We start from the raw sequence: 27,052 nt of genomic DNA, 5'->3' as shown, positions 1-27,052 counted from the left end.
TCAGGGGATGGGGGTGGGCAGGTTGAGAGGGAGGGGGGAGAGTTGAAATATAAAAGGGCAGCACATACTCAGGGAAGTGATGTAAATGTTCTTTTTGTTAAAAAAAAAAAAAAAAAAAAAAAAAACCAAACAAAACACTTGATTTGAGAGGCAGGTGGAGAGAACTGTCATCTTCTGGTTATTCCCCAAATGCCTACAACAGCCAAAACTGGGCCAGGCTCCGCTGGTCACTCCCCAAATGCCTGCAACAGCCAAAACTGGGCCAGGCTCTGCTGGTCACTCCCCAAATGCTTGCAACAGACAAAACTGGGCCAGGCTGAAGCCAGCAGCTGGGAAAATAGGTCTCCCATGTGAGTGACAGGGATTTCAACTACATAAGCCATCACCGCTGCCTCACAGGGTACGTATTATCAGAGAACAGGAATTGGGAGCAGAGCTGGGACTTGAACGCAGGCACTCTGATGTGGTAACAGGGCTTCCCAACCTTCGTCTTAACTACTAGGCCAAACACCTGCCCAACTCTCTAAAGCTTGATCTTGGATATAGGACTCTAGACATTCTTAAAACTCATAGAATCATACACTAAAAGACTGAATTTTACTGTATGTAAATTTTAGAATAATTTCTTTAAGTTTAAAAAGGTGATGTCAGTTGACTAAAACAATTCTAGAACTTCTTTTTGGGAATTGTCTGCAGAAGATTTTTTTTTTTTTTTTTTTTTGACAGGCAGAGTGGACAGTGAGAGAGAGAGACTGAGAGAAAGGTCTTCCTTTGCCGTTGGTTCACCCTCCAATGGCCGCCGTGGCCGGCACACTGCGACCAGCGCACCGCGCTGATCCAATGGCAGGAGCCAGGAGCCAGGTGCTTTTCCTGGTCTCCCATGGGGTGCAGGGCCCAAGCACCTGGGCCATCCTCCACCGCACTCCCTGGCCACAGCAGAGAGCTGGCCTGGAAGAGGGGCAACCGGGACAGAATCCAGCGCCCCGACCAGGACTAGAACCCGGGGTGCCGGCGCCGCTAGGCGGAGGATTAGCCTAGTGAGCCGTGGCGACAGCCCTGCAGATTTTTTAAAAAAAATTCCTACTACGGTAATAGAAGATATAATTTATTGGGTCAGACAAATACAGTATTTTGTTTCATTCAAACCCACCTCCTGAGGTATTAACCTTTCTCCAAAGACCAGGATACTGAGGCTCAGGTAAGTAACTCACTGACAATCAGGTAAGAAGTAGATGTAACCTGTACTGAAATTCTTTCTACCCAACTTTACAGATGCCCTTTTTCTTTCTTTCTTCCTTCCTTCCTTCCTTCCTTTCTTTTTTAAGATTTACTTTTTATTTGAGAGAGAAAGTGAGAGAGAGATCTTCCATCCACTGCTTTTCCAGGTGCTTCAGCAGGGAGTTGGATTGAAAGCAGTGCAGCCAGGACTTGAACCAGTGCTCCTGATATGGAATGCAGGCATCATAAGTGGTGGCTTAATCCCCTGAGCCACGATCCCTACCCTGTATGCTCTATTTCTTAATATTCATAGGAAGCACCAGTTTGTAGCTGTTGAAAATGTTATTTGTTCTTTGTCAATGGCCAGAAGCCATTTGAACCTAAATATTTTAAAAAAGCTATCTCAGCTGACACCACTCATTTTCAGGCTAACATAAGGCCTGACTATAAAGAACCAATGTTTGGCCGGCGCTGTGGCATAGCGGGTGGAGCTGCCGTCTGCAGTGCTGGCATCCCATATGAGCGCTGGTTCGAGACCCTGCTGTTCCACTTCTAAGCCAGATCTCTGCTGTAGCCTGGGAAAGCAGAAGATGGCCCAAGGCCTTGGGCCCCTGAACCCATGTGGGAGACCTGGAAGAAGTTCCTGGCTCCTGGCTTCGGATCGGCCCAGCTCTGCCTCTCTGTAACTTCAGTTTTCAAATAAATAAATAAATCTTTTTTTTTTTAAAGAAACAATCAGGCAGTCTATTATTCAGTGTGAGGATAATAAAGGAATAAAGTATAAAGGAAATCACAAACCTGGCATTCCTAAACATTCTGAGTAAGGGGAAAATTATCACATACATCATCACCCAGGTTTGCATGTGAAGTTTGATCATAAGATTTTTTTTTTTTTTTCAAGAAACAACAATCCAGAGTTAGTCTACAAGACAACTGAAATCCGTATACTAACAACCTGCCACGGTGTAGCAGGCTAAGCCACTGCCTGCAATGTCCAATCCCGTATCAGAGAGCTGGTTGGAGACCCTGCTACTCTGCCTCCAATCCAGTTCCCAGCTAATGAGCCTGAAAAGCAGCAAATGATGGCTCAAATATGTGTGTTCCTGCCACCCATGTGGGCGACCCAGCAGACCTGTGACATCTCTAAGGACATAATACATATGTGTGTGCACATACTTACACACCACACACATGTGCACACACACACATGCATACACAGGAATACATTTTAAGAAAAAGTAACTCAGCCAGCGCCGCGGCTCAGTAGGCTAATCCTCCGCCTTGCGGTGCCGGCACACCGGGTTCTAGTCCCGGTTGGGGCGCCGGATTCTGTCCCGGTTGCCCCTCTTCCAGGCCAGCTCTCTGCTATGGCCCGGGAGTGCAGTGAAGGATGGCCCAAGTGCTTGGGTCCTGCACCCCATGGGAGACCAGGAGAAGCACCTGGCTCCTGCCTTTGGATCAGCGCAGTGCGCTGGCCACAGCGCACTGGCCGCAGCGGCCATTGAAGGGTGAACCGACGGCAAAAGGAAGACCTTTTGCTTTGTGTGTCTCTCTCTCTCACTGTCTACTCTGTCAAAAAAAAAAAGTAACTCAAGAATTTATAGAAATATTTTACGGGGTTCCAGGACGCCACTTATACACAGCTGCCATGTAGTCCCAGCCTAACACACTGCCTTTTGGAGCTTTATTTTTAGTCAAAGAAACTCGCTGTGGCATTTGAAGAGCCCCAGCAACTGAAGATGATGGAGAGGCAGCTCCTGGGTGCACGAGCTCCGCTCCAGCTCAAGATTCGGGAAAGCAGCCTCAGAGCTCCAAGCCGGACTTGCAGTTGGGGCGTCAGTGCTGAGAACAGTCACCTCAGGTCTCTCTTTGACATCTGTTCAACGTTGAGAAGTGCGAATGTGTTCTTCGGTTGTAAATCTCAAGGCCAAAATAGGTACTCAGAGCAGGACACGGAGGCTGGCCCTGGGCCCATTTCTCCTCTCTTGGCTACAGAGATGCCTCTCACTCAGAAACAACCTGACCTGGCCTGCGTGCATGTCTTGCAGGCGCCTTCTTCCAGCCTCAGTGTGCTATAACTTATTTCTTACTTTAGCCCTGCTGCATGTTCCCAAAACACAATACAAACTAGGTGCAGATTCTAAGGCCCAAAACGGAAGAGAAAGAAAGCATGCTACCCACTTATTTCCTTTTTCAAAAGTATCTTCCCCTAATGAAGGTGATGACATCGGACTAGCAAGCCTCCTAAACTGGAATCCTGTTCAATAAACAGGAGGGCAAAAGCCCAATCCCACCAAACCCTTGGGTCCACCAAACCCTTGGGTCCTGCTGGGAAGTGTGGTAAAAAAATAAGCAAAGAGTGCATCTATAAAGGCCCTTGTCAACAACACTGAAGATGAAATTCTACGAGGCTGCAGGGAAACCCATCAAGAACCACTCGGGTGAATCACAACTCCCGTGTGAGTCACGTCCAAGCGCAGGAGCAAATCTGAGTCACGTGTGAGTGCCTGCAGGCGGGGCAGCCATCGAGCCTGGGGAGGTGAGGGCAGGGTCACAGACGAGATCTGCCTGTTTCTTTTCTGTTTTCCTTTTTAAATGAATCAAATGTTAACTACTTGTAGTTTTAAATCCTGCCTTGTCCCAAAACAAGGATTCGATGGGACAATCTTTTGATCCAGGAAACACTCTGCGGGGCAGGCAGGGGAGTGCGAATCTTTATGCCCATGACACAGGTGAAGAACCCGAGGCTCAGCAAAAGCCAAAGGCTCAACTGCAGACGCCGGCGAGGACCGCGCCGGGCCGCCGCTCTCTGTTGTTGGCACTGCGCCTCTGGCACATCCCTCTAAGCAGAGACCATATGTTCAAAGCACACCGTATCACCAGCACCACTCGCAGTCCAACTCCCCACAAGACGGCCTTCCCCTCACTGGTGCTGGCCCACGGGGGAACGATTTTCTACAGAACCCCAGGTCACTGAGAAGACAGAACTCCCTGAGGTAGGCAGAGTTCGTGTCTTAACTACTTTTGTTTCTTCTCAGGCCTCAGAACAGGGCCTCGAGTTCAATAAACATTTTGAGAAGAGGTAAGAATATGGTGACTCTGAAGAAAACAAATCATATTCCGAGAGGACTGGGGATGGCTTGAAAGGAAAAGTTATTTCAAAATGGAGCAAGGAAGAAAAAGACTTCCCTGCGTCTTTGAAAGAAAAGGATCCCGTCAATCATTCAACAAAGTTATAGGAGAGAGGAAAAAACATTACAAAGAAAAAGAAATATTCGTCATTGAGAGAAAACTAACCTCGGAAGGCTTTTACGATTCATTCAGACAGGAACTGTGTTAAGCTCTGGAGATCCAAACATAAGCAAGATAAAAATCCTTGCTCTCACGAACTTCACAATAAAAAAGAAGCGAAAGTAAAAACAAGCAGGATGTCCTGGGGGTGCTAGGAAGAAATATTAAGTAGGAAGAAAGAGCAGAGGGTGCAGGGTGGTGCGTGACAGTTCAGGTGACCTGAAGCGAGTGAGACAGCAAGCTGTGGCTAGGGAGGCCACACAGCTGGACATCTCTGAGACTGGAAGCGGACATTCCTAACAACCAACTCAAACCAGGGCCGTCCTGGGCAAACTCAGACGTATGGGCCTTGGGCAGGAGGCTCCATGGCGTCAGAGCAAGAGCAGAGAGGAGTGCGAGAGAAAGGACTTGGGCTTCAGAATGTGTGAGGTGGGGAGGGAAGCAGGGGGCGAGGTCTGAGAGCAGCAAGGGGCCATGTGACATGGAACTCTGTTGGCTACCACAGTGCCTACGTGCACTTTGACTCCGTGTGAGCTGGGAAGTCCCCAGAGGGTTTCATGATCTGACTTCTTTTTTAACCATGTTCTCTCTGAAGTGCTGTGTTGAAAATAAATGATAGGCAAGGGCAAGGGAGGGAGCCTGGACCAGTCAGCAGGCTACCGTATCCTGGCAAAAGATCATGGTACCTGGGACCGGGCTAGAACTAGGGGAGGTTAACATTTTGGATATTCGGGGCCCGCGCTGTGGCGTAGCAGGTAAAGCCGCCTCCTGCAGTGCTGGCATCCCATATAGGCACCAGTTTGAGTCCCGGCTGCTATTTTTTTTTTTTTTTTTTTTTTTTGACAGGTAGAGTTATAGATAGTGAGAGGGAGAGACAGAGAGAAAGGTCTTCCTTCCATTGGTTTACTCCCCAAATGGCTGCGATGGCCGGTGCTGCGCCAATTCGAAGCCAGGAGCCAGGTGCTTCTTCCTGGTCTCCCATGTGGGTACAGGGGCCCAAGGACTTGGGCCATCCTCCACTGCCTTCCTGGGCCACAGCAGAGAGCTGGACTGGAAGAGGAGCAGCCGGGACTAGAACCCCGTGCCCATTAGGGATGCCGGCACCGTAGGCGGAGGATTAACCAAGCCACAGCGCTGGCCTCCTGGCTGCTCCATTTCTGATCCAGCTCTCTGCTGTGGCCTAGGAAAGCAGTAGAAAATGGCCCAAGTCCTTGGGCCCTGCACCCATCTTCTTTTGGAGACCCAAAAGAAGCTCCTGGCTCCTAGCTTCGGATCAGCCCAGCTCCGGCCATTGCTGCCATTTGGGGAGTGAACCAACAGATGGAAGACTTCTCTCTCTGCCTCTCACATAAATAAATAAATCTTATAAAAAAAAGATTTTGGATATGTCCTGAAGACAGATCTGACATTCACTGGTTAATGGTGATAAAAATCAGAATATTTTATCTGGTTTGTTTCTGTGGTTCACCAACACAATTCTTCAGCTAGCCCAGTGTCCCATGTGGCTACAGACCACCTCGTGATGAGCTCCAGTCCCTTTGAAAACACAGATCACAGGTCATAAGGGGACTGTGAAATGCTAAGGGTAAGCCTAATTCACTGTATCATCCTGACTTGAAACATAACCCAGGGAGCCCACACCTTCTCTAAGAAGCTAAACATTCTATAACATATATAACTGAACACTTGCATGCCAATTAATAATACTTCTTTGAGGACACTGTGGTGCAGCACATTAAGCTACCACTTGTGACACTGACATCTCATATTGGAGCGACAGTTCAAGTCTCAGCTACTCTGCTGCCAATCCAGCTCTCTGCTAATATGCCTAATGATGGCCCATGTACTGGGGTCTCTGCCACCCATGTGGGAGACCTGGATGTAGTTCTGGGCTCCTGGCTTCAGTGTGGCCCAGTCCTGGCTATCGTGGCCATTTAGGGTTTAAATCAGCAGGTTGAAGATCTTTCTTTCTGTATCTCCCTCTCTCTCATCACTCTGCCTTTCAAATAAATGAATAAATCTTTAAAGAAAAATAATAATTCTGTGACTCACTCATGTTTCTCACATGTGGCCACCTAGCCTTGGAAGTATAAATTCATTTGTGAATTAAATGTGCTAAATATTAAGGGGAGAAGATGAATTATTCAAACTCCAGCAGGCTAGTGGGGACAGACATGGAAGCCAACAGTGGAATCCCGATGTCCCAGGCCACAAAACTGGGTAATGCACATGGATTTGTGTGAAAACAAGCTTAATATCTCCTGGGAGAGTACGGGCAGGAAGAAGAATCTACAGAGCAGGTTTCCAAGAGGAAAGATTGCTGGAGCTAAACCATAAGTACTGAGTTGCTGTCTGCCAGGAAGAATGAGGGGTTGAGGATAGCAAACAAGCATATTCTACACAGAGGGACTGGTCCATGCAAACACGTGTAAGGACATTTGAGAATGCATGCACTTCCAAACATTTCTGCACCAAAATAAGCTTACTTTTCTTTTTCGTCTCACTTTGCACAAACCTTTTGAACTACCTGCATCATTCTTTGGAGGAGCCACAAGCAACAGCTGAACATAAAACACGCTCCAATAACAATGATGGTCTCCATGCACGTTCAACACTGTTCAACACTTGAGTGATTTACTGCATTTAACCTTTTTTTTTTTTTTTTTTTTTTTTTTTTTTGACAGGCAGAGTGGATAGTGAGAGAGAGAGAGAGAGAAAGGTCTTCCTTTGCTGTTGGTTCACCCTTCAATGGCCGCTGCGGCCAGCGCACTGCGGCCAGCGCACTATGCTGATCTGAAGGCAGGAGCCAAGTACTTCTCCTGGTCTCCCATGGGGTGCAGGGCCCAAGGACTTGGGCCATCCTCCACTGTACTCCCGGGCCACAGCAGAGAGCTGGCCTGGAAGAGGAGCAACCGGGACAGAATCCGGCGCCCCGACCGGGACTAGAACCCGGTGTGCTGGCATCGCAAGGCGGAGGATTAGCCTATTGAGCTGCGGCGCCAGCCTGCATTTAATTTTAAAGAGAATGCTCCTCACAGAAAAAGAAACAGATACCCAGGGGTTCGGTCACTGGCCTGAGGGTCTCACTGACACCAGGTGGGGGATCAGGCCCCCTGTCCTGAGGCTCTACACACCATGCCATGTGGAAGTGGCGACAGGCTAAGGACACAGAGGTAGGCAGGAACCAGGTGACAACCACCAGTACAAGCCATGAAGAGCCACTGAAGGCTTTCTCTGTGGGGAGGACTGGCGGATCAGATCCGCGTTTGGAAGGAACTTCAGGAGACAGCGTCGGAAATGAATCAGAGGAAAAAGATCACAGCGGGAAGATCATTTAGGAGGCTACTGCAGTGATCCTGTCCATAAAGGACAGGGGTCTGGACACAAGCAGTGAGAACGGAGGTGAGGCGCCACCTCCCCTCACCTTAGAAGAGACAGGAAACAGAATGGGTTGGAAATTGGTGAGAAATGGATTCAGGCACTGATACATTAAGGATGAGGGGCCTGGGAACACCCAAGCAGACAGGCCCATCAGGTAGACGGATCCATAGTTCAGGAGCCCAACAGTGAGAAGGTTGAGCCAGAGACCCAGGTTGTAGCCACTGCTTTCTTTTCTTTTTTTAAAGATTTATTTTATTTATTTGAAAGACAGAGCTACAGAGAGAGGTAGAGACAGAGAGAGAGGTCTTCCATCCTCTGTTTCACTCCCCAAATGGCCGCAACGGCTGAGCTGCGCCAATCTGAAGCCAGGAGCCAGGAGCTTCTTCCAGGTCTCCCACATGGGTGCAGGGGCCCAAGGACTTGGGCCATCTTCTGCTGCTTTCCCAGGCCATAGCAGAGAGTTGGATTGGAAGTGGAGCAGCTGGGACTAGAACCGGTGCCCATATGGGATGCCAGTGCTTCAGGCCAGGGCGTTAAGCCGCTGTGCCACAGCGCCAGCCCTGCCACTGCTTTTCAATGTGTGTGTGTGCCAAGAAACCCTTAGCTGAGAGCATCCCATGATGGTGTCATCTGAGGTTCCCTTGCAACCAGCACCTAGAAGGACTCCTGGAGCTCTCATTCTTTTTCTCAGTGAGTCTGAGACTCACTGCCTGGGGAATCATCTGGTGCAACTGAGCTTTTTGCCCAAGGCAGCCAGACTCATCAGAACCTGGCGCTGCTACCACCTGAACTTCTAATGCTCTTGCTTCAGGTCAGCAATGAAATTAGTTCAAGGTGTAGTCCAAGTCCTACCCTAAAGAGCCTGAGAATCTCAAACTCTTGAGTTCCAAAAAACTGGCTCCTTGATTTAGCAAAACAGAGGCCGGCTCCACAGCTCACTAGGCTAATCCTCCGCCTTGCGGCGCCAGCACACCGGGTTCTAGTCCCGGTCGGGGCACCAGATTCTGTCCCGGTTGCCCCTCTTCCAGGCCAGCTCTCTGCTGTGGCCAGGGAGTGCAGTGGAGGATGGCCCAAGTACTTGGGCCCTACACCCGCATGGGAGACCAGGAGAAGTACCTGGCTCCTGCCATTGGATCAGCGCGGTGTGTCAGCCACAGTGCGCCAGCCGCGGCGGCCATTGGAGGGTGAACCAACAGCAAAGGAAGACCTTTCTCTCTCTCTCTCTCTCTCACTGTCCACTCTGCCTGTCAAAAAACCAAAAACAAACAAACAAACAAACAAAAAACAAATAGAAAGCATGCCTGATGCCTAGGTAACATTTGCAGCACCTGGGATGCATGCACGCAAAATGTCATCTCATTTGCAAACTTTTGTTCACTTTGTTTTCTCACTTAAAATGAATGAATAAATGAAATCGTAAGTACTTATGGAATATCTTACTGCCAAACCAGTTTCCAAGCCTTACCCATACACCTCTACAGATATCGTTGAGTGAACCTACCAATGTGTAAAGGAAAACATCAATAGCCAGCCTGATACAATTTCACTTTTACTAGACCTTCCTTAAGCCAAGTTTTAGAAATGCAAGTAGGGGCCAGTGCATAGTGGGAAAAGCCGCCACCTGCAGTGCTGGCATCCGTATGGACACCAGTTCAAGACCTGGATGTTCCACTTCCCAACCTGCTCTCTGCTATGGTCTGGGAAAACAGTAGAAGATGGCCCAAGTCCTTGAGCCCCTGTACCCACATGGGAGACCTGGAAGAAGCTCCTGGCTCCTGGCTTCGGATCGGCCGCTGTAGCCACCTAGGGAGTGAACCAGCTGATGTCAGACCTTTCTCTCTCTCTGCCTCTGCCTCTCTGTAACTCTTTCAAATAAATAAATAAATCTTAAAAAAAAAAAAAAAATAGAAATGCAAGTAGCTTTGTAGATCTATAGACCACTAAGGCACAAAGTACCAGCCTTTTTTTTTTCCCCGGTTTTAATGTTTTCCATTGCTCATGTATAATACCTGACCTCTGGGACTCAAGCTATCCAAACACGTTTCTTGATACCTCCAAAGGCACTCCAAATAGTGTCATCAGATGAAGACAGCTGACTGAGTCAGAATAGCTGGCTACTGGTTTGAGAGGTTGGTTTAATATCTTTCCACCTTGGGGCCAGCATTGTGGCACAGCAGGTTAAACCTCCACCTGCAACGCCAGCATTCCATATGGGTACTGGTTTGAGACCTAGCTGCTCCACTTCCAATGGCTGGGAAAGCAGCAGAAGGTAGTCTGCATGCTTGGGCCCCTGCACCCACATGGGAAACTTAGATCTGGGCTCCTGGCTTCGGTCTAGCCCAGACCCGGCCATTGCAGCCATTTGGGGAGAGAACCAGTAGATGGAAGATCTCTGTCTCTCCGCCTCTCTCTGTAACTCTGCTTTTCAAATAAATAAGAAAAATAAATAAATATTAAAAAAAAATCTTTCCATCTCTGGGCATCAAGTTGCCCATGTGTAAAATCCATTTAATACCTCATGCCCTCCAAGGATGACGGGAGTTGTGAGATATGAAAGTGATTCCAGACAGCATGGAACCTGCCCTCCGTGTGCCCCTCCTCCAATAGACTCCTCCCCTCCCAACTCTCCTCCCAAGCTCTTTCCATCTGGGGTGTGTGCTCACTTCTGTTAACACCCTTCTCTTTCCTGCTCACCTAACTGGGGCCATGCTGTACCTCTCTGGGTCTCTCCTGACTATTTGCTGGAAGTGGGTTAGCTCTCCAAACCCTCAAAAACAGAAAGGTCCTCTAGAGCAGAGAGCACACCTGCTCTGTCCCCCGCCTTGCCCTCAACATCTAGCACCCCCTAATCACGACTCCCTGACAAGAGCGATGATAAATGTGGTTTGACCAACATGTTCTCAGCTAAAAATGTAATGTGTCGCCCATTTATAATTCCATGCATTATATAGCACTGCTTCTAAATAGGTCACCCAAAATCGTGGCTACAATGATCCCAGAATAGACATGGCCCTGCTTTTCTGGCCCTGTGTGTCCCTTTCCAATGTGAGCCTGTGCTGAGCCATCCGGCTCTGTCACCTCTCGGACCGGTTACCTGTGCCGCTGTTGCTAAGCAGGCTGGCAGAAAGCTCTTCTGTTCCGCTGAAGCTCAGGAAAGACAGGCCGTCGCCAGGCTGGCGGGATGTGCTGTGCCTGCAGAGAACAGAGCCCAGCCACCTGGCTTAGTGCAGATCAGCACCAGGTTTCCCTGCTCACCCTGCGTCCCGGGGGATTTTCATCAAAAACGGGTCTTGCGTACTCAGCCATGCAGACTGGTGACTGCTGGGGTCCGTATCTCAAGCCACCAGATCGCAGGGCTTGGTTCGTGGGCCAGCTCTGGCCTCCTGCCCTGGCACCCAGCTGCTGTGCCCCAAGCTGTACGCGAGCACCTGCCCTTTCTGTCCTATGCCTCCCCCTCACTACCAAGGCCACATGCAAGGTGCTGAACAGATGCTTCAGAGTCGAGCAGCGAAAGGGGGCCGTGCCCTGTTCACATCCTTCATCCAGCCCACGGGATGTCAAGGTGACTCAGAGAGGGCCCCAAGATATCTCTCTGCAAAATGCTTCCCAAAGCAGCGCAGGAACAGCGAGTCCAGGTATAACCAGGGGCTCATGCTTGTCAAGGCTTACGTGACTTTCTTTCTACACTGACTAAGTGCTCTGTGAAGCAGAGATCTGGATCAGAAAGAGTTGTTTCCATACACACAGGCCTTGAGTTGCCTTGCTTCTGGCACCAACTTGCTCTAAACTCAACAGTGGAATGAATTTCTCAATGACTGGAATGGCAAAAGTCATAGAGCGAGCTGCCCAAAACACACAGTGGCGATCACTTGTCTGGGCACGCCAAACCCAAAGTATGTTCCCTCTCTATTTCGTCCTTGACTAAGATGCAGAAGAAACCCAGGTTTGAGGCTCTGGTCACATCTCAGGCAAAAATGTCCGGCCGTTTGCTTAGCACTTTGCCCAGGGAAGGGGAGGAGGCTGACAAAGGAAGGCTCTGTGCTCACACTGTCTTTCCAACTCTTATAAAGGAGACGTTTTATTGGCAGCCTGTCCCACACTGTTTCGGGTGCCAGAGACTGTTCTCAAGTTACCTTCTGGTGCCCCGTGCACATCCTCACCTTCCAGCAGCTTCGTGATACGCTAACTCCAGCAGCTCTGCCGAGGAGTGGGCTGGGTCCCTCTGCCCGCTGTCCTGCAGCTCCGCCATATTCTGCCGGGTCTGGTGATGGATCTGGATGGCCTCCCCGGATGGTCCTACCCAGACAGACAACCACTGAGCATCATTCCTGCCTGACAGGGGGTGCTGTGCGCTTCACAGCCATCTTCCTTCCTCCTGCTGTTGGGACACAGGTGTCGGAGAGACTGAAACAAGAACAGGCCACAGGGGGACACTGCCCAAGGGACCCTCTGGCTCCTGTCCTGGCAGGGCCTGTCCTGCGGTGGGGCCTCCTGTTTTTCATCCTGTCCAGCCTGCTAAGAATACTTTCAGAGGCTCTGGCTCCTGCATATCAATGAAGATGCCGTAGAGAAATACAGAAGCACAGCAGGGTGAAGACACGGGTGAAGCACCAAGGATTCCAGTGATACAGTGATGACTCCGAGAAGCCGAAGAGGCCCAAAAAGATAAGAGGAGGGGACAGATCAGGATTGGTCACGCCTACTGAAGAAAGCTTCCTGGAGAAGGAGACGTTTCGGAGCTGTGTGCTACACAAGGTCAACAGGAGTTGAAGTCGGGGGGACATCAGGGTAGAAGAAATGATATTTGTGAAATCCCAGAAGTGAAAGGGAGGCAAAACGTGTGCAGGGGACCACAGGATTAGTTGAGAAAGAAAAGAGGCCAAGGCCGGCGCCGCGGCTCACTAGGCTAATCCTCCGCCTAGCGGCGCCAGCACACCGGGTTCTAGTCCCGGTCGGGGCGCCGGATTCTGTCCCGGTTGCCCTTCTTCCAGGCCAGCCCTCTGCTGTGGCCAGGGAGTGCAGTGGAGGATGGCCCAGGTGTTTGGGCCCTGCACCCCATGGGAGACCAGGAGAAGCACCTGGCTCCTGGCGCCTGCCATCGGATCAGCCGGCCACGGCGGCCATTGGAGGGTGAACCAACGGCAAAAGGAAGACCTTTCTCTCTGTCTCTCTCTCTCTCACTGTCCACTCTGCCTGTCAAAAAAAAAAAAAAAAAAAAAGAAAAAGAAAAGAGGCCGAGGACGCGGGTGAGGAGGCAGGGGGCTGGAGAACCTGGCCCAGGAGGACCTCAGGTAGGAGACGGCCAGGTGGGCAGGAGGGGGAAATGAAGCCGACAGTGTAGGTGTGCGTGAAGGGGCAAGGGCAAGGGGGAAGAGCCGAAGGCTATGGACGAGGCCTCCAGAGTTCTCCTAAGAGCTCTCAAAGGGAGCCAGTGGAGAAAACGGGTGAAAAGAAAAAGCAGAAAGAAACAAGCAGGGTGACCAATTCCAGCAGAGACAACGAGGCGCAAAGAGGTGTGAGGGTGAAACCCAATTATAGCAAATGAACAAGACGTATGTAACTTTCAAGCCCTAAAAATAAGCAGAAGGACACAGCTAGACATTCTCAGGCATTTAGCAGGGTGGTTTCCATGAAAACAACCCTGGGCTTTAATGCATCTGTACCTTCCCAGCCCAGTAAGAGCCCATTAAGCTGATGCTGAATTTTAGCCAGAGCTTTATAAAACCTTGCTGTCATCTTCTTCGGCACACAGCACAGATCGGAAAGGATGTGGTAGGAAAAAACAATGAACTTGGAAAACAGCAACAACAACAAAAAATTTCAAAAAAAAAAAAAAATCAATATCCAGAGAGAGCTAAGAGAAGCAGGAATGAACAAAAACAAGGGACATCAGTCCTAGGAGAGAAACCGGGTGGCAAAGCATAATCCCTTCCAAATAGAGCAGGAAGTCCTTCGGTTTATACAGCCAGTCGATTACAAGGCCCACTGAAGTCTACCTTCGAGGAGCCTCACGAGGTCCCTGGGACGGGCAAGGGGGTCATCTTACTAGCGGACAACAGAGCTTCAGAGTAGTTGAGACACTTGACCAGGGCTGGGAGCTGCTAGTCAGAGGCTCCCTCCTAAACAGCCAACTCACCCACAGGAAAGGTGTGCATCCAGCGCCTTCTGTTGGACGTCAGCTTCATGGGCATCCGTGAGGGGGCGAAGGGGTTAATCAGCGCTCGCTGCGGCGTGTATCCGCCAGGTCGAACGTGTAGCATGGACTCTGCACTGCCTACGTGGAACCTCCCTGGTGCGCTGGAGTCTCGCTGCGGCGGCTCCATCATGTTCTCCAGGGCGTCTGCCAATTTTCACCGCGTGGAGGCACAGAGAAAGCACACAGCCATGATGAAATCAGAATCAGGAAGACTTTTAGGCCAAGGTTGACAAGAATCCTGGACATCACAAGCGCCAGGGAAGGAGAGAAACATGTTCAAACTACAAAGACATGAAATACATTTGGGTTTCTTTTTTTAAATACTTGGCAGAAAAGAGCTCTGATTCCTAAATTATTGGCCTAACGAAGCACACCCAAACCTGATGAGAGGACCACACGCCGCCTGGTGACACTCGATCTTGAGCTGCGAGCTACGACTAAATGATGTGAATTGGATTGTCTCCCTTGGGGAAGGGGTGAGTGTATTCTGTATATGGGAAGAACAATAAGAATAGCTATTTGGGCCGGCGCCGTGGCTCAATAGGCTAATCCTCCACCTTGTGGCGCCGGCACACCGGGTTCTAGTCCCGGTCGGGGCGCCGGATTCTGTCCCGGTTGCCCCTCTTCCAGGCCAGCTCTCTGCTATGGCCAGGGAGTGCAGTGGAGGATGGCCCAGGTGCTTGGGCCCTGCACCCCATGGGAGACCAGGAAAAGCACCTGGATCCTGGCTCCTGCCATCAGATCAGCGCGGTGCGCCGGCTGCAGCGGCGGCCATTGGAGGGTGAACCAACGGCAAAGGAAGACCTTTCTCTCTCTGTCTCTCTCTCACTGTCCACTCTGCCTGTCAAAAAAAAAAAAAAAAAAAAAAAAGAATAGCTATTTGGTGACCAGGAGGGCAGACCCTGGCAGAGGTAGCCGATAATATCCACTAAACCAATATGATTTGCCTTTTGAGTACATGAAGACTATGGTGTCCAGTTCCTTCGCACCAAAGCCACATGACTTAGTTCCAGCTAATGGAACCCGAGCAGAAGTGACATTCTCCAGCTCCAGGCTTGGACCACAGATACCTCCAGGCGTGATCTCCACTCTCTTTTCTTCTTCTGCGGCAATTCTGGAGACAAATGTTGATGACCATGGTGTTCCAGGATGGAACGAGCCTGGGTCCCCAAGTGACTGAGTAGGTCAGCACTCTCTCCTATTGATTAAGTGGACTGGGACATGAGTAAACAACCGAATATTATGTTTTAAAAAAAAATTCCTGGAGAAAAAAAAAATAAAGAAATGATGCAGCTAGCCTTGATTAGGCAAGGAGATGGCATGACAGATTCAAGCTGTCCCATCCAATGACCTGCTACAGAGACGGAGTCAGCGTGCTACACAACCTCAGTGGACCAAAAGGAAGAAACCCACCAGCTCCCCTGGGTGTATCCCACATTTGCTAAACAATCACCCAGATTAGCAAGTGGGTCCAGTATGTGCTAACTCCAATGCACCAAGGAAGCTGTCTTGTTGCCCAGCACAGAACCTAGTAAGTAATAGTCCGTTCCTCAAGTTGATGTGCATTCAGATCTCCACAAAAGCTCTTTTTTTTTTTTTTTTTTTTTTTTTGATAGGCAGAGTGGACAGTGAGAGAGAGAGAGAGAAAGATCTTCCCTTGCCGTTGGTTCACCCTCCAATGGCCGCCGCGGCCGGCACGCTGCGGCCGGCACACCGCGCACAAAAGCTCTTTCACATTGTAAATTAACAAACTGATGCTATAATTTACCAAATAAAATGGGGTATGGTCTAGTCAGTTATGGAAAGAAGAGAACCTCATTAAAAGAAAGGTGAATACTGGTTCTAAAAAGAAAGGAAGTGGGCATTTGGCACAGCAGTTTAAGTTGCTGCTTGGGAATCTCACATCCACTTCTGAGCCAGTGTGCACCCTGGGAGGCGGCAGATGGGGCTCAAGTATTTGGATCCCTGCCACTGACATGGAAGACCTGGATTGAACTCCAGGCTCCTGGCTTTGGCCTGGCTTTGTCCCAGCTGTCGCAGGCATTTGGAGAATGAATCAGCAGATGGAAGATCTCTGTCTCTGTCTCCCGCTCTCTCTCTGCCTTTCAAATAAAATGAAAAGAGCGAAAGATTAAAATTAAGTTTAAAAGACTGAAAAATATGACTAAGGGAAAAAGTGACTCAGAAACACAGGCTGGGAAAAGAGGAAGTGTTTCTCAGATTACACCGGGAGGGTAAGTGGATGAGAATCCCTACATGTAACAGAAACAGAAAATTCAAGGCCTATGGATTGTGTCCCTTTAACAATAGTCCAATGAGTAGCTTTTGGCTCTTCTAACACATTCTCAAGCAGCATTAAAGGACAGTGAAATCAACTGTACTATATAGATAATTATTTAAAACATCTACTTATTTATTTATTTGAAACAGAGAGACCAGGCACTCCCAATATGGGATGCAGGCATCCCAAGTGGCTGCTCCTATGTAGAAAATCTAATAAAAACAGGTATTTTGTAAGCAGTAGGGCAGACCCAGCAGATGTCCACTACATCCATATGATTCTCCTTCTGGGTACACAATAAGACTACGTTGTCCAGTTTCTTTGCATTGAAGCCAAATAACTTAGTTCCAGCTGATGGAGGGGATCTGGCTATTGGAATGATAAAGGCTTCTTAAGGACTAACATTTATTTTAGTTTGCCTTTTGCTAAGGACTTTCTAGGAATATTTTCAGCAAAATGGTAGTCATTGTTATGCAAACTTAGATAGTTCCAAAGGGGGGGGGCAGGGAGAGGGTGTGAGCTAACCTAGAAATTTGCAAATGTATTTTAATTCTTTTGAATACTACACTTAATTAATGGAGGTGACGCGGGGTCTGCTCTTTAGTCCTGTAATTAAATATCTGCTCCTTTTTCTTTTAGAATTTCCTTTTCATGCTGTGAAAGAAACTTTTCCATCAAACATTTCTACAGACCCTTAGTGTGATGTATATAGTGTCTGATGGATAAAGCGTTCTGTTCCCCAATCCTGCAGTCCCTGGATGGCTGCCCCTACTGACGTGCTAGGTCACGGAGAACACGCCTTGCCCTGTAGAAATCCTTCCGGGACGTCAGAAGGCAGCTCCTAGGGCTGTGCGTGAAAGCCTGCAGGGGTAGGCTTCAACTTATATTCTTGTTGTTGTTGTTGTTGTTTTTAATTCAAGAGGCAGAGAGACAGACTAACAAACAGAAAGACCTCTATCTGCTGGTTTACTCCCCAAACACCTACAGTGTCTGGGACTGGTCCTGGGACCACAGCCAGGTCTCCCACATGGGGACTGATGACTTTAAGCCATCATGTATTAGCTCACAGGGTTTCCATAAGTAGGGAGCTGGGGCTGGAACTCAAACCTGGCCCTGTGAAGTAGGCCTGGCCTCTTAATCACTCAGCTGAATGCCTGCCCTGATGTGTGAAGGAGATTGATTAATGGGGTGTGGCTATAAAGGGGTGGCAAGGAGCAACGTATCTGAACTGTGATGATGGTTACATGAATCTATCCTGATAAAACAGCATAGAAACACACACACACACACACACATACAGCATGCAAAACTAATGAAACTGAATAAGCTCTGTAGATTACTCCCATGTCAGTTTTCAGGTTTTGGGGATCATTCTGCAAATATGCAAGGCCACTAGGGAAAGTGAGCATAGGGGACACAGGAACTCCCAGTAGATTTTGTGCAACTTCCCATGAGCCCTTAGTTATTTCAAAAATAACGTTTTTGAACAAACAGCAGGAGAGGCCTGTAAACTCTGGCTGCCCTTGCTACTGGACAGGCAAGAGCAGTTGCAAGAAGAGCAGCGGCTGGCTTCTATGACTATGGGACAGAGGGGAGAAACCTTAAAATAAAAGTCGTGCCCTGGTGTCTTGGGGAAGATTGGTTCCAAGATCCCTCATGGATTAGCACAATCCTTATAGGAAATGGTGTAGTTGTTTGTAATACAAACTATGCACCACCTCTCGTATACTTTGTCATCTCTAGACTACTGACAATCCTCAATACAATGTCAACAGCTGTTACACCAAGTTGTTTAGGAAATGACACGGGGGAACAGAGTCCATACGTGCTCAGTATGGGCATGACTCCTGTTTTTGGGTGTTTTCGATATGTGGTTGGTGACTCCATGGATGCAGAACCCATGGGTAGGGAGAGCTGACTGCACAGGACACAGAAGGAAATGAGAAGGAAATAAACAAACTCTTTAGACCACAGACCTAAGAAATATGATGTATTAACACATATATCAGGGTATCCTATTGTTACGGTGACAGGGAAGAAAAGGTAGAGACAAAACACACCTACCTATTAGCTAAGGAGAGTCACGCCCACTGCACTGGCACTGACATAACTGAGATGTAAGACTGCTACCCCAGCCCTGGTCTCTACTCCTATCTCCCACTCTAATAGCGAAGGCCCTGGCTCTGCCCAGCTCTGCGTGTGCTTTAGCACACTGACCTCGAGTGCTGGTGTAGCCCAAGGAGCTGCTGACTTCATACTGGTGCAGGTGGGGGTGTGGGATCATCAGGATGTTGGCACTCTTGCCCAGGGAGCTGTCGTCGGAAGCCTGGCTCCTCACTTCCTCAGTGGGCAGTGCGCGGCTAGGCAGGGAAGGGCTGCATGAGACGTCACAGGAGCTGGCACTCTTTCCACTGTGATGCTCCCGCTCCCGCACGGCCCTGCCGGGGAGAGACAAAAAGTTACTGACCAGCAAGGGACGATAACCCACCTCAAGTCAAAACCCGTCACCAGCCCAAGCTTCCTAGGAAGCCAGTAATGAAAATCTAACATCTGATCTACAGTTAAGACATAAAGCAGGGCCGGCACCGTGGCTCATTTGACTAATCTTCCGCCTGTGGCGCCAGCATCCCATATGGGCACTGGTTCTAGTCTCGGTTGCTCCTCTTCCAGTCCAGCTCTGCTGTGGCCCGGGAGAGCAGTAGAGGATGGCCCAAGTGCTTGGGCCCCTGCACCCACATGGGAGACCAGGAAGAAGCACCTGGCTCCTGGCTCCGGATCGGCACAGTGCCGGCTGTGGCGGCCATTTGGGAAGTGAACCAACGGAAGGAAGACCTTTCTCTCTGTCTCTCCCTCTCACTGTCTATAACTCTACCTGTCATAAAAAAAGGAAGGAAGGAAGGAAGGAAGGAAGGAAGGAAGGAAGGAAGGAAGGAAGGAAGGAAGGAAGGAAGGAAGGAGAAAGAAAGAAAGAAAGAAAGAAAGGAAGGAAGGAAGGAAGGAAGGAAGGAAGGAAGGAAGGAAGGAAGGAAGGAGAAAGAAAGAAAGAAAGAAAGAAAGAAAGAAAGAAAGAGAGAGAGAGAGAGAGAGAGAGAGAGAGAGAAAGAAAGAAAGAAAGAAAGAAAGAAAGAAAGAAAGAAAGAAAGAAAGAAAGAAAGAAAGAGAAAGGAAGGAAGGAAGGAAGGAAGGAAGGAAGGAAGGAAGGAAGGAAGGGGAAGGGGAAGGGGAAGGGGAAGGGGAAGGGGAAGGGGAAGGGAAGGGAAGGGAAGGGAAGGGAACGGAGGGAAGGGAAGGGAAGGAAGGGAAGGAAGGGAAGGAAGGGAAGAAAGGGAAGGAAGGGAAGAAAGGAAAGAAAGGAAAAGACCGGCGCCGTGGCTCACTGGGCTAATCCTCCACCTTGCGGCGCCGGCACACCGGGTTCTAGGCCCGGTCGGGGCACCGGATTCTGTCCCGGTTGCCCCTCTTCCAGGCCAGCTCTCTGCTGTGGCCAGGGAGTGCAGTGGAGGATGGCCCAAGTGCTTGGGCCCTGCACCCCATGGGAGACCAGGAGAAGTACCTGGCTCCTGCCATTGGATCAGCGCGGTGCGCCGGCCGCGGCAGCCATTGGAGGGTGAACCAAGGGCAAAGGAAGACCTTTCTCTCTGTTTCTCTCTCTCACTGTCCACTCTGCCTGTCAAAAAAAAAAGAAAAAAAAAAAAAAAGAAGAAGAAAGAAAAGAAAGAAATTCAAGACAAGACATAAAGCAGCAGGGACTTGGCTCTGAGCAGCTTGAGATGTTATATGAGAAAGTGGGAGAGGCTGCTCCACTTCCCATCCAGCCCCCTGCTAATATGCCTGGGAAAGCAGTAGAAGATGGTCCAAGTGCTTGGGCCCCTTGCACCCATGTGGGAGACCCAGAAGAAGCTCCTGGCTTCAGATTGGCCCAGCTCCAACCATTGTGGCCATTTGAGAAGTGAACTAGTAAATGGAAGATCTCTCTCTCCTTCTCTCTGTAATTCTGCCTTTCAAATAAATAAATAAATCTTAAAAAAAGAAGGAAGGAAAGAAGGAAGGAAGGAAGGGGGGGGGGAGGTGAACGACAGCCCTGAAACAGCCAGAATTTTTGGATCACCGCTGTCCAGAAACGATCACTCCAGCATGATCCCTCCCAATCTCACTAAATCAACCCCACATCACTAAAAATGAGGGAGCAATGCAATGCAATGCAAGATAAAGAACACACTGAGAAGTCTTGCCGGTCTCCCTCCTACTACAATCGAACCTAAATCTAATCAGGTATCCAGAGATAATGGCTAGTTTACGGGAAGTGCATAGAATAGCGGAAGAGTTATTTTTTAAAATTATTTCTTTCTTTATTTATTTTAATTTTTGACAGGCAGAGTTAGACAGTGAGAGACAGAGACAGAGAGAAAGGTCTTCCTTCCGTTGGTTCACCCCCCAAATGGCTGCTAAGACCGGTGTGCTGCACCGATCTGAAGCCAGGAGCCACGTGCTTCCTCCTGGTCTCCCACACGGGTGCAGGGCCCAAGCACTTGGGCCATCTTCCACTGCACTCCTGGGCCACAGCAGAGAGCTGGACTGGAAGAGGAGCAACCGGGACAGAATCCAACGCCCCAACTGGGACTAGAACCCGGGGTGCCGGTGCCGCAGGCGGAGGATTAACCTAGTGAGCCATGGCGCTGGCCTGCTGGAGAGTTAAATGTTGCAAGGTAACAATCTGCTAAATGAAGAAAGCAAGACATTCTTCCGTCACCAGCAAAAAAGCCATCCAACCAAATGCCACATGTGGATCTTGCTTAGACCTCAGTTAAACAAACCCACGGCGAAAGCACGACTGAGACAATGGGGAAATCTGGACATGGACTTAGATCTCAGTTAAACAAACCCACTGCGGTGGAGAGCCGGCCATGCCCTAAAGAACTCTAGACCCCGAAGCTCAAAGCAACAGGGTTCATAAAGGCAAAAACCATGAGAAAGGGAGGCGGAATACATGGTTACTTGGGTCAAGCTGACCAAAGGCCTATGCGAAAATGGTATCAATCACAATCTTGACAATAGACAAATTACAATCTTAATATTAACCCAGGTGCAGCCTCTCTGTTTTAAGCTTGAACAATCATGCTGGGGAGTTTCTATGCTCTGCCAAGTAGGATGCAGTTTCTGTTACTGTAGGAGTACGGCTATTATCTGAGTTTTTAGGTCACAGTTTCAGACCAGAGTCTTGTGGTAGGGGGTGCTTTATCAAGATGGAGTATCAGGTGCTCTAAAATGGAGTCCCTACTGTCAGGGTGTTATTTCAAAGCAGTTAGTGTTAATTTTATTCCTAGCAATTATGCATAGTAATGTTTTTTTTTTTTAATTTATTTTTTGACAGGCAGAGTGGACAGTGAGAGAGAGAGACAGAGAGAAAATGGTAATGTTTTTTAAAAATTATTTTTTGACTAAGAAGTATACTGAGGTATGTTCAGGCAAAGAAAAAAAAAAACCACAATGGTTGGGATTTGTTTTCAAATAATCCAGGCAAAATTAAAAAATTTGGGAGAGGTAATGATGAGACAAGCCTGGCGGGCCATCATTGTAGCATAGCGGGTTAAGCCTCCGCCTGTAGTGCCGGTATCCCATATGGGATATTATGCCAATTAGAGTCCTGGCTGCACCACTTCTGCCCTCTGCTAATGTGCCTGGGAAAGCAGCAGAGGATGGCCCAAGTGTTTGGGCCCCTGTACTCATATGGAGACCTGGAAGAAGTCCTGGTTCCTGGCTATCTGGGTGGGTGAACCAGTGGATGGAAGATCTCTCTCCCTGTAATCTTTCAAATAAATAAATAAATCTTAAAAAAAAAAAAAAAAAAAAAAAAAAAAAAAAAAAAAGAAAAAGTAAATAGAAACAAGCCTGGCAACATGATGAGAGTTGTACAAGTCTCTCCATATGAGTATGTCTGAACATTTCTTTAGTTTTAAAAATATATATACTGCTATTGAAACATAAAACTGCCCAAGGAAAAAAAGCTCTAGAAGCAGCAGGAAGAAGGATCAAAAGCACAGAGAGGCAAAAATCCAGAACAAGACAGAAAGTCTTCCAATCGGGCTGCCTCTGGCATCAGGGCTCTTCTCTTTCTTCCTGGAAAGATTTTAAGCCAGAATTTAAACAGAGTCTGAAAATGGATCCCAAGTGCTGACGACACGCTCACTACTTCAACAGTAAATATTTGAGCCCTGGTATATGCTCAGCCATGGGCGAGGGACAGAGCACCGAGGAAGACACGGTTTGTGCCTCACGGAGTATACACCCTGGGTCTCAGAAAGCCAGGTCTCCTCATCTGCTTTGATTAGACACAGGAAAACCAAGGATGGGGCTGGCACTGTGGTGCAGCAGGTTAAGCTGCCACCTGCGGTGCCAGAATCCCAGAGCGCCAGGGTTAGTCCTGGCTACTCCACTTCCAGTCCAGCTTCCTGCTAGTGCACCTGGGGAGGCAACAGAGGTTGGCCCAAGTGCTTGGGTTCCTGCCACGCACATGGGAAACCAGAATGGGCTTCCTGGCTCTTGGCTTTGGCCTGGAACCAACCTGGCCATGGTCGCCATTTGGGGAATGAATCAGTGGATGAAACATCTCTTTATCACTTTGCCTTTCAAATAAGTAAGTCCAAAAAGAAAGGAAGGAAGGAAGGAAAGAAAGAAACTAATCAAGAACCTTGGACTCAGAGGATATTTCTAAGGACTCAGAAGAAGAAAAGTCTCTAAGTAGCTTTGACTGAACTCCTAAGCAGCACACACACATAGAAGGGTTACTGTTAACACACTCCGAGCTCTAGCCATTTTTCAGAATGAGATGTCAGAATGGGATGAAGAAAGAGAACACACCAGCAATCATGTTGGCCCCATAAGCTCGTGTGCCAGAAAATAAAGAGACATAGTATTCCTATAGTCATCTGTGCTTAAACCTGCAGGTTCAAGACATGTGGAAAATGGACGCATGGTATTTGGTCAACTTTTGGGGGGAGAAAACAAGCTACAGAGTTCTCTTCTGCAAATTCGTTTAAAACAATTCTACACAAAGATCCAGCTTAAATTCCCAGGCTCTAAAGTACGAGAAGAAAATATAAAATATGCTAACTATATAAGCACAGAGGGCTTTTTTTTTTTTTTTTTTTTTTTTTTTTGACAGGCAGAGTGGACAATAAGAGAGAGAGACAGGGAAAAAGATCTTCCTTTGCTGTTGGTTCACCCTCCAATGGCCGCCGCAGCCGGCGCACTGTGGCCAGCGCACCGCGCTGATCCAATGACAGGAGCCAGGTGCTTCTCCTGGTCTCCCATGGGGTGCAGGGCCCAAGCACTTGGGCCATCCTCCACTGCACTCCCTGGCCACAGCAGAGAGCTGGCCTGGAAGAGGGGCAACCGGGACAGAATCCAGTGCCCCGACCGGGACTAGAACCTGGTGTGCTGGCGCCGCTAGGCGGAGGATTAGCCTAGTGAGCCACAGCGCCAGCCACAGAGGGCTTTCTTATATAAGAGCTGGGAATGAAGATCAGTTAAGTCCAACCACATCACAGTTAAAAACCATGTGATGCAAACTCCACAGAGCAAACTTAACAAGCAGGAGTTAAAGAAAACCTCTTGGCATCTGAGAATAATAAACCTAAAAGAATCTTTCTGGGCCCAAGGATACAAGTATCTATTAGTCCCAGCCCAGTGAGAGGAAGATTCCGGAAGCTGTGCACTCCCTCTCTTGGCTATAAAAAGCCTAAGAACCCTCTCCTTATTCTGAGGCAATTCTTCATGGCAAGGTAACTGGCTGGGTTGTAGGGCCTGAAGACAGGATCCTTAACGATCTACACAGCATGGCTTCTGTTTGGCTGATTTTAGCTTAAAACATTTTCAAGGCTGCAATCATACAGGTACCTATTTGGACGTCAGGTTTCCCTGCATGGTTTTTGCATGCACCCCCAAGAGAATCGTGAGGCAAACCTGCAGGTGGCGAGGCGCTGAGCCCGGGACGGGCCAGGCAGCCTGAACACTTGCGCATCGTAGGCATCGTAATCCACTTGGATGGGAAGGGCGTTCTCAGATTCTTTTGGAGTTCCGAGAGCTGAAACACACAGGGAACATAAACTGCCATCTGAATCCATTTTATACAGATGCCTCTGGAGGGCCCTCACCAAAATTTACAAGCCCAGGAGATCGTCCTCTCCCCTGAGCAAGTGGAATAGTCGCCCATCCATCAGACTGTTGAGATGAAATAATTTATGTATGGAAGTGACCTAGAAACAGTGTAGCACTAAATAAAGGCGAGGTATTCACAGCATTTCTTTCTTTGTGGTACTTTTTAGAAAATATCATTTTCATACAGTTAATAGTTTGAAGCTTCCCATCCACGGGGACTGGTGTCCTGGTGCAGTGGATAAAGCTGCCATCTGCGATGCCAACACGCCATACGGATGCCAGTTCATGTCCCAGCTGTTCTGCTTCTGATCTAGCTCCCTGCTAATGGCTTGGGAAAAGCAGTGGAAGATAGTCCAAGAGTCTGGGCCCCTGAACCTAAATGGAGGACCCAAATGAAGCTCCTGGCTTTGGCCTGGCCCAGCCCTAGCCATTGCAGCCATCTGGGGAGTGAACCAGAGGCTGGAAGATCTCTCTCTCTGTCTCTCCCTCTTTCTGTAACACTTTCAAATAAATAAATAAGTCTTTAAAAATTTTTTAAACCATGTAAATAAAACTTTCTATCTGATCACTATAATTGATCTATGGGGAAAATGCAGATTTTCTCATCGTCTATTTTTTTTTAAAGATTTATTTATTTACTTGAAAGTCAGAGTTACACAGAGAGAGAAGAGAGGCAGAGGGAGAGAGAGAGAGAGTTCTTCCATCTGCTGGTTCACTCCCTAGATGGCCGCAATGGCTGAGCTGTGCTGATCCAAAGCCAGGAGCTTCTTCCAGGTCTCTCACGTGGGTGCAGGAACCCAAGGACTTGGGCCATCTTCTACTGCTTTCCCAGTCCACAGCAGAGAGCTGGATGGGAAGTGGAGCAGCTGGGACTCGAACTGGCACCATATAGGATGTTGGCACTGCAGGTGGCAGCTTTACCAGCTATGCCACTGTGCCGGCCCTGGCTGCAAACTTTTTATGTGGCTTCACCTAACCCTGTTGCCATGGGTTAGCTGACTCTTTCTAAAAATGCTGAAAGAAGATCTCAAAAAATACTCACATGTATCACGGCCATTTTTTGCTTTCTCGGAGGCAGACTGTAAAATTAAATAGATGATTAATTATTATCTCTGTGAGAACAGAACTTATTTTAAGGCACAGTTACATACACGGCTGCTCCCCTGGACACAGACCCTGTGTTAACCCTCCCTGTAACCAACGGAAAGCCACAAGCTAACAGCTGACACCTAGCTACCATGATGCCAGGCCCTGCTGGGTCCTCTACTTCCCATCGCACATCCTGTTTACTATCAAGCCTCCATTTGGTGGGGGCATGGACCCCACTTGACAGGCAAGCATATTCAGTTCTACAGCAAAATAAGAGCCTTGCAAAAGTCACACAGTTAACAGGCAAAACCCAAGCCCGAATCATTAGATTCCTGCTGTATCCATGGTTATGTTTGTTCTACCATGGCTGGGTCCCACCTGATTGAATGACCAGACAAGGCACCTCTCTGTAGGTGTAGACCCACCAGAGCCAAACAGGCCACAGATCACCTAATTTGCTAAAATGGAGTTGTGGGTGGGGAGCTGCTAGAGCCATCATTTCTGTCATTTTCTTAATGATTCCTTTTCAGGACCCTTAGATCTCCCATAACAATGCTCATTCTTGCTTCCTTTGCTCCATTTTGCTGAGAATGGTGGTGGTAAAGTCATAAAAACCTCAGAAGGCTGCGACATACGTTGCCTATCATCGTCCTCACTGCTACATGAGCAGCTTCAGGGTCTCAATAAACCAGTCACATCACAATAAAATAAAATCTTTGTCATCTTTTTGTGAAACGCATTTCCTGAGGCTGGCATTGTGGCACAGCAGGTAAAGCTGCAGCCTGTAATGCCACCCACCCTATTTGGGTGCAGGTTCGAGTCCTGACTGTTCCACTTCTGGGGCAGCTCCTTGCTAATGTGCCTGGGAAAGCAGTGGAAGATGACCCAAGGGCTTGGGACCCCTGCACCAACATGGCAGACCTGGAAGAAGTTCCTGGCTTTGGTATGGCCCTACCTTGGCCACTGTGACCATTTGGGGAGTAAACCAGTGGATGGAGGATCTCTCTTTCCCTGTTTGTCCCTCTCTCTCTGTAACTCTGCCTTTCAAATAAATAAATCTTTAAAAAATTTTTAAAAATATAGTGCCTGCAGTCTAAAGTTTGTCTTGCTATTACTTATCAAATGTATACAATGATAAAGTTCCGAGACAAATTTTATAAGCCCCATTAATGACAGGGTGGGGAGTAGGGAAGAACTGGGGGCAGTGAGCAGGAAGGGGAGGTACTTCAGGAACAACACATCAACGTCACTGTGTAACAGGGTCTCTCAAAGGCACTACTGATGCTTAGTGAAACCTACCTTCTTTCCTGCAAGTTTTATTCGTGGGGTGAAACTGTTGCAGAACAGCTGGCTTTTGGAGGTGTAGAAACTGTAAAGGCAACGGGGTCATTAATGTAACCTCTTTTATTATAAACCTCAAGAGACAGTTGACAAACCAG

At 48.5% G+C, this 27,052-nt stretch overlaps 1 protein-coding gene across 13 annotated transcripts in view; it reads right to left on the bottom strand.

Annotated features, from left to right (window-relative positions):
* DEPDC5 (DEP domain containing 5, GATOR1 subcomplex subunit) overlaps positions 1–27,052 on the bottom strand; it is a 151,952-nt gene that overhangs the window by 78,702 nt on the left and 46,198 nt on the right. For 10 of the 13 annotated variants that reach the window (XM_051826696.3, XM_051826701.3, XM_051826700.3 and 7 more), the window contains exons 18-24: positions 26,913–26,982; positions 25,567–25,603; positions 24,330–24,450; positions 18,585–18,805; positions 14,027–14,230; positions 12,051–12,186; positions 10,985–11,082 (exon numbers count right to left, since the gene is read on the bottom strand). In XM_051826696.3, the coding sequence (XP_051682656.3) occupies positions 10,985–11,082; positions 12,051–12,186; positions 14,027–14,230; positions 18,585–18,805; positions 24,330–24,450; positions 25,567–25,603; positions 26,913–26,982 (887 nt within the window). Of the gene's footprint in view, positions 1–10,984; positions 11,083–12,050; positions 12,187–14,026; positions 14,325–18,584; positions 18,806–24,329; positions 24,451–25,566; positions 25,604–26,912; positions 26,983–27,052 lie in introns of those variants that run through there. The other 3 variants (XM_089323428.1, XM_089323430.1, XM_089323429.1) reach the window with 3 other exon arrangements.

The sequence above is a fragment of the Oryctolagus cuniculus genome, chromosome 21 (genome assembly GCF_051225735.1).
Source record: "Oryctolagus cuniculus isolate XC-2025 breed Fujian yellow rabbit chromosome 21, ASM5122573v1, whole genome shotgun sequence".
Classification (NCBI taxonomy): Eukaryota; Metazoa; Chordata; class Mammalia; order Lagomorpha; family Leporidae; genus Oryctolagus; species Oryctolagus cuniculus.
The sequence above is the reverse complement of the archived record's forward strand: the minus strand, read 5'-3'. Positions and strand labels throughout refer to the sequence as shown.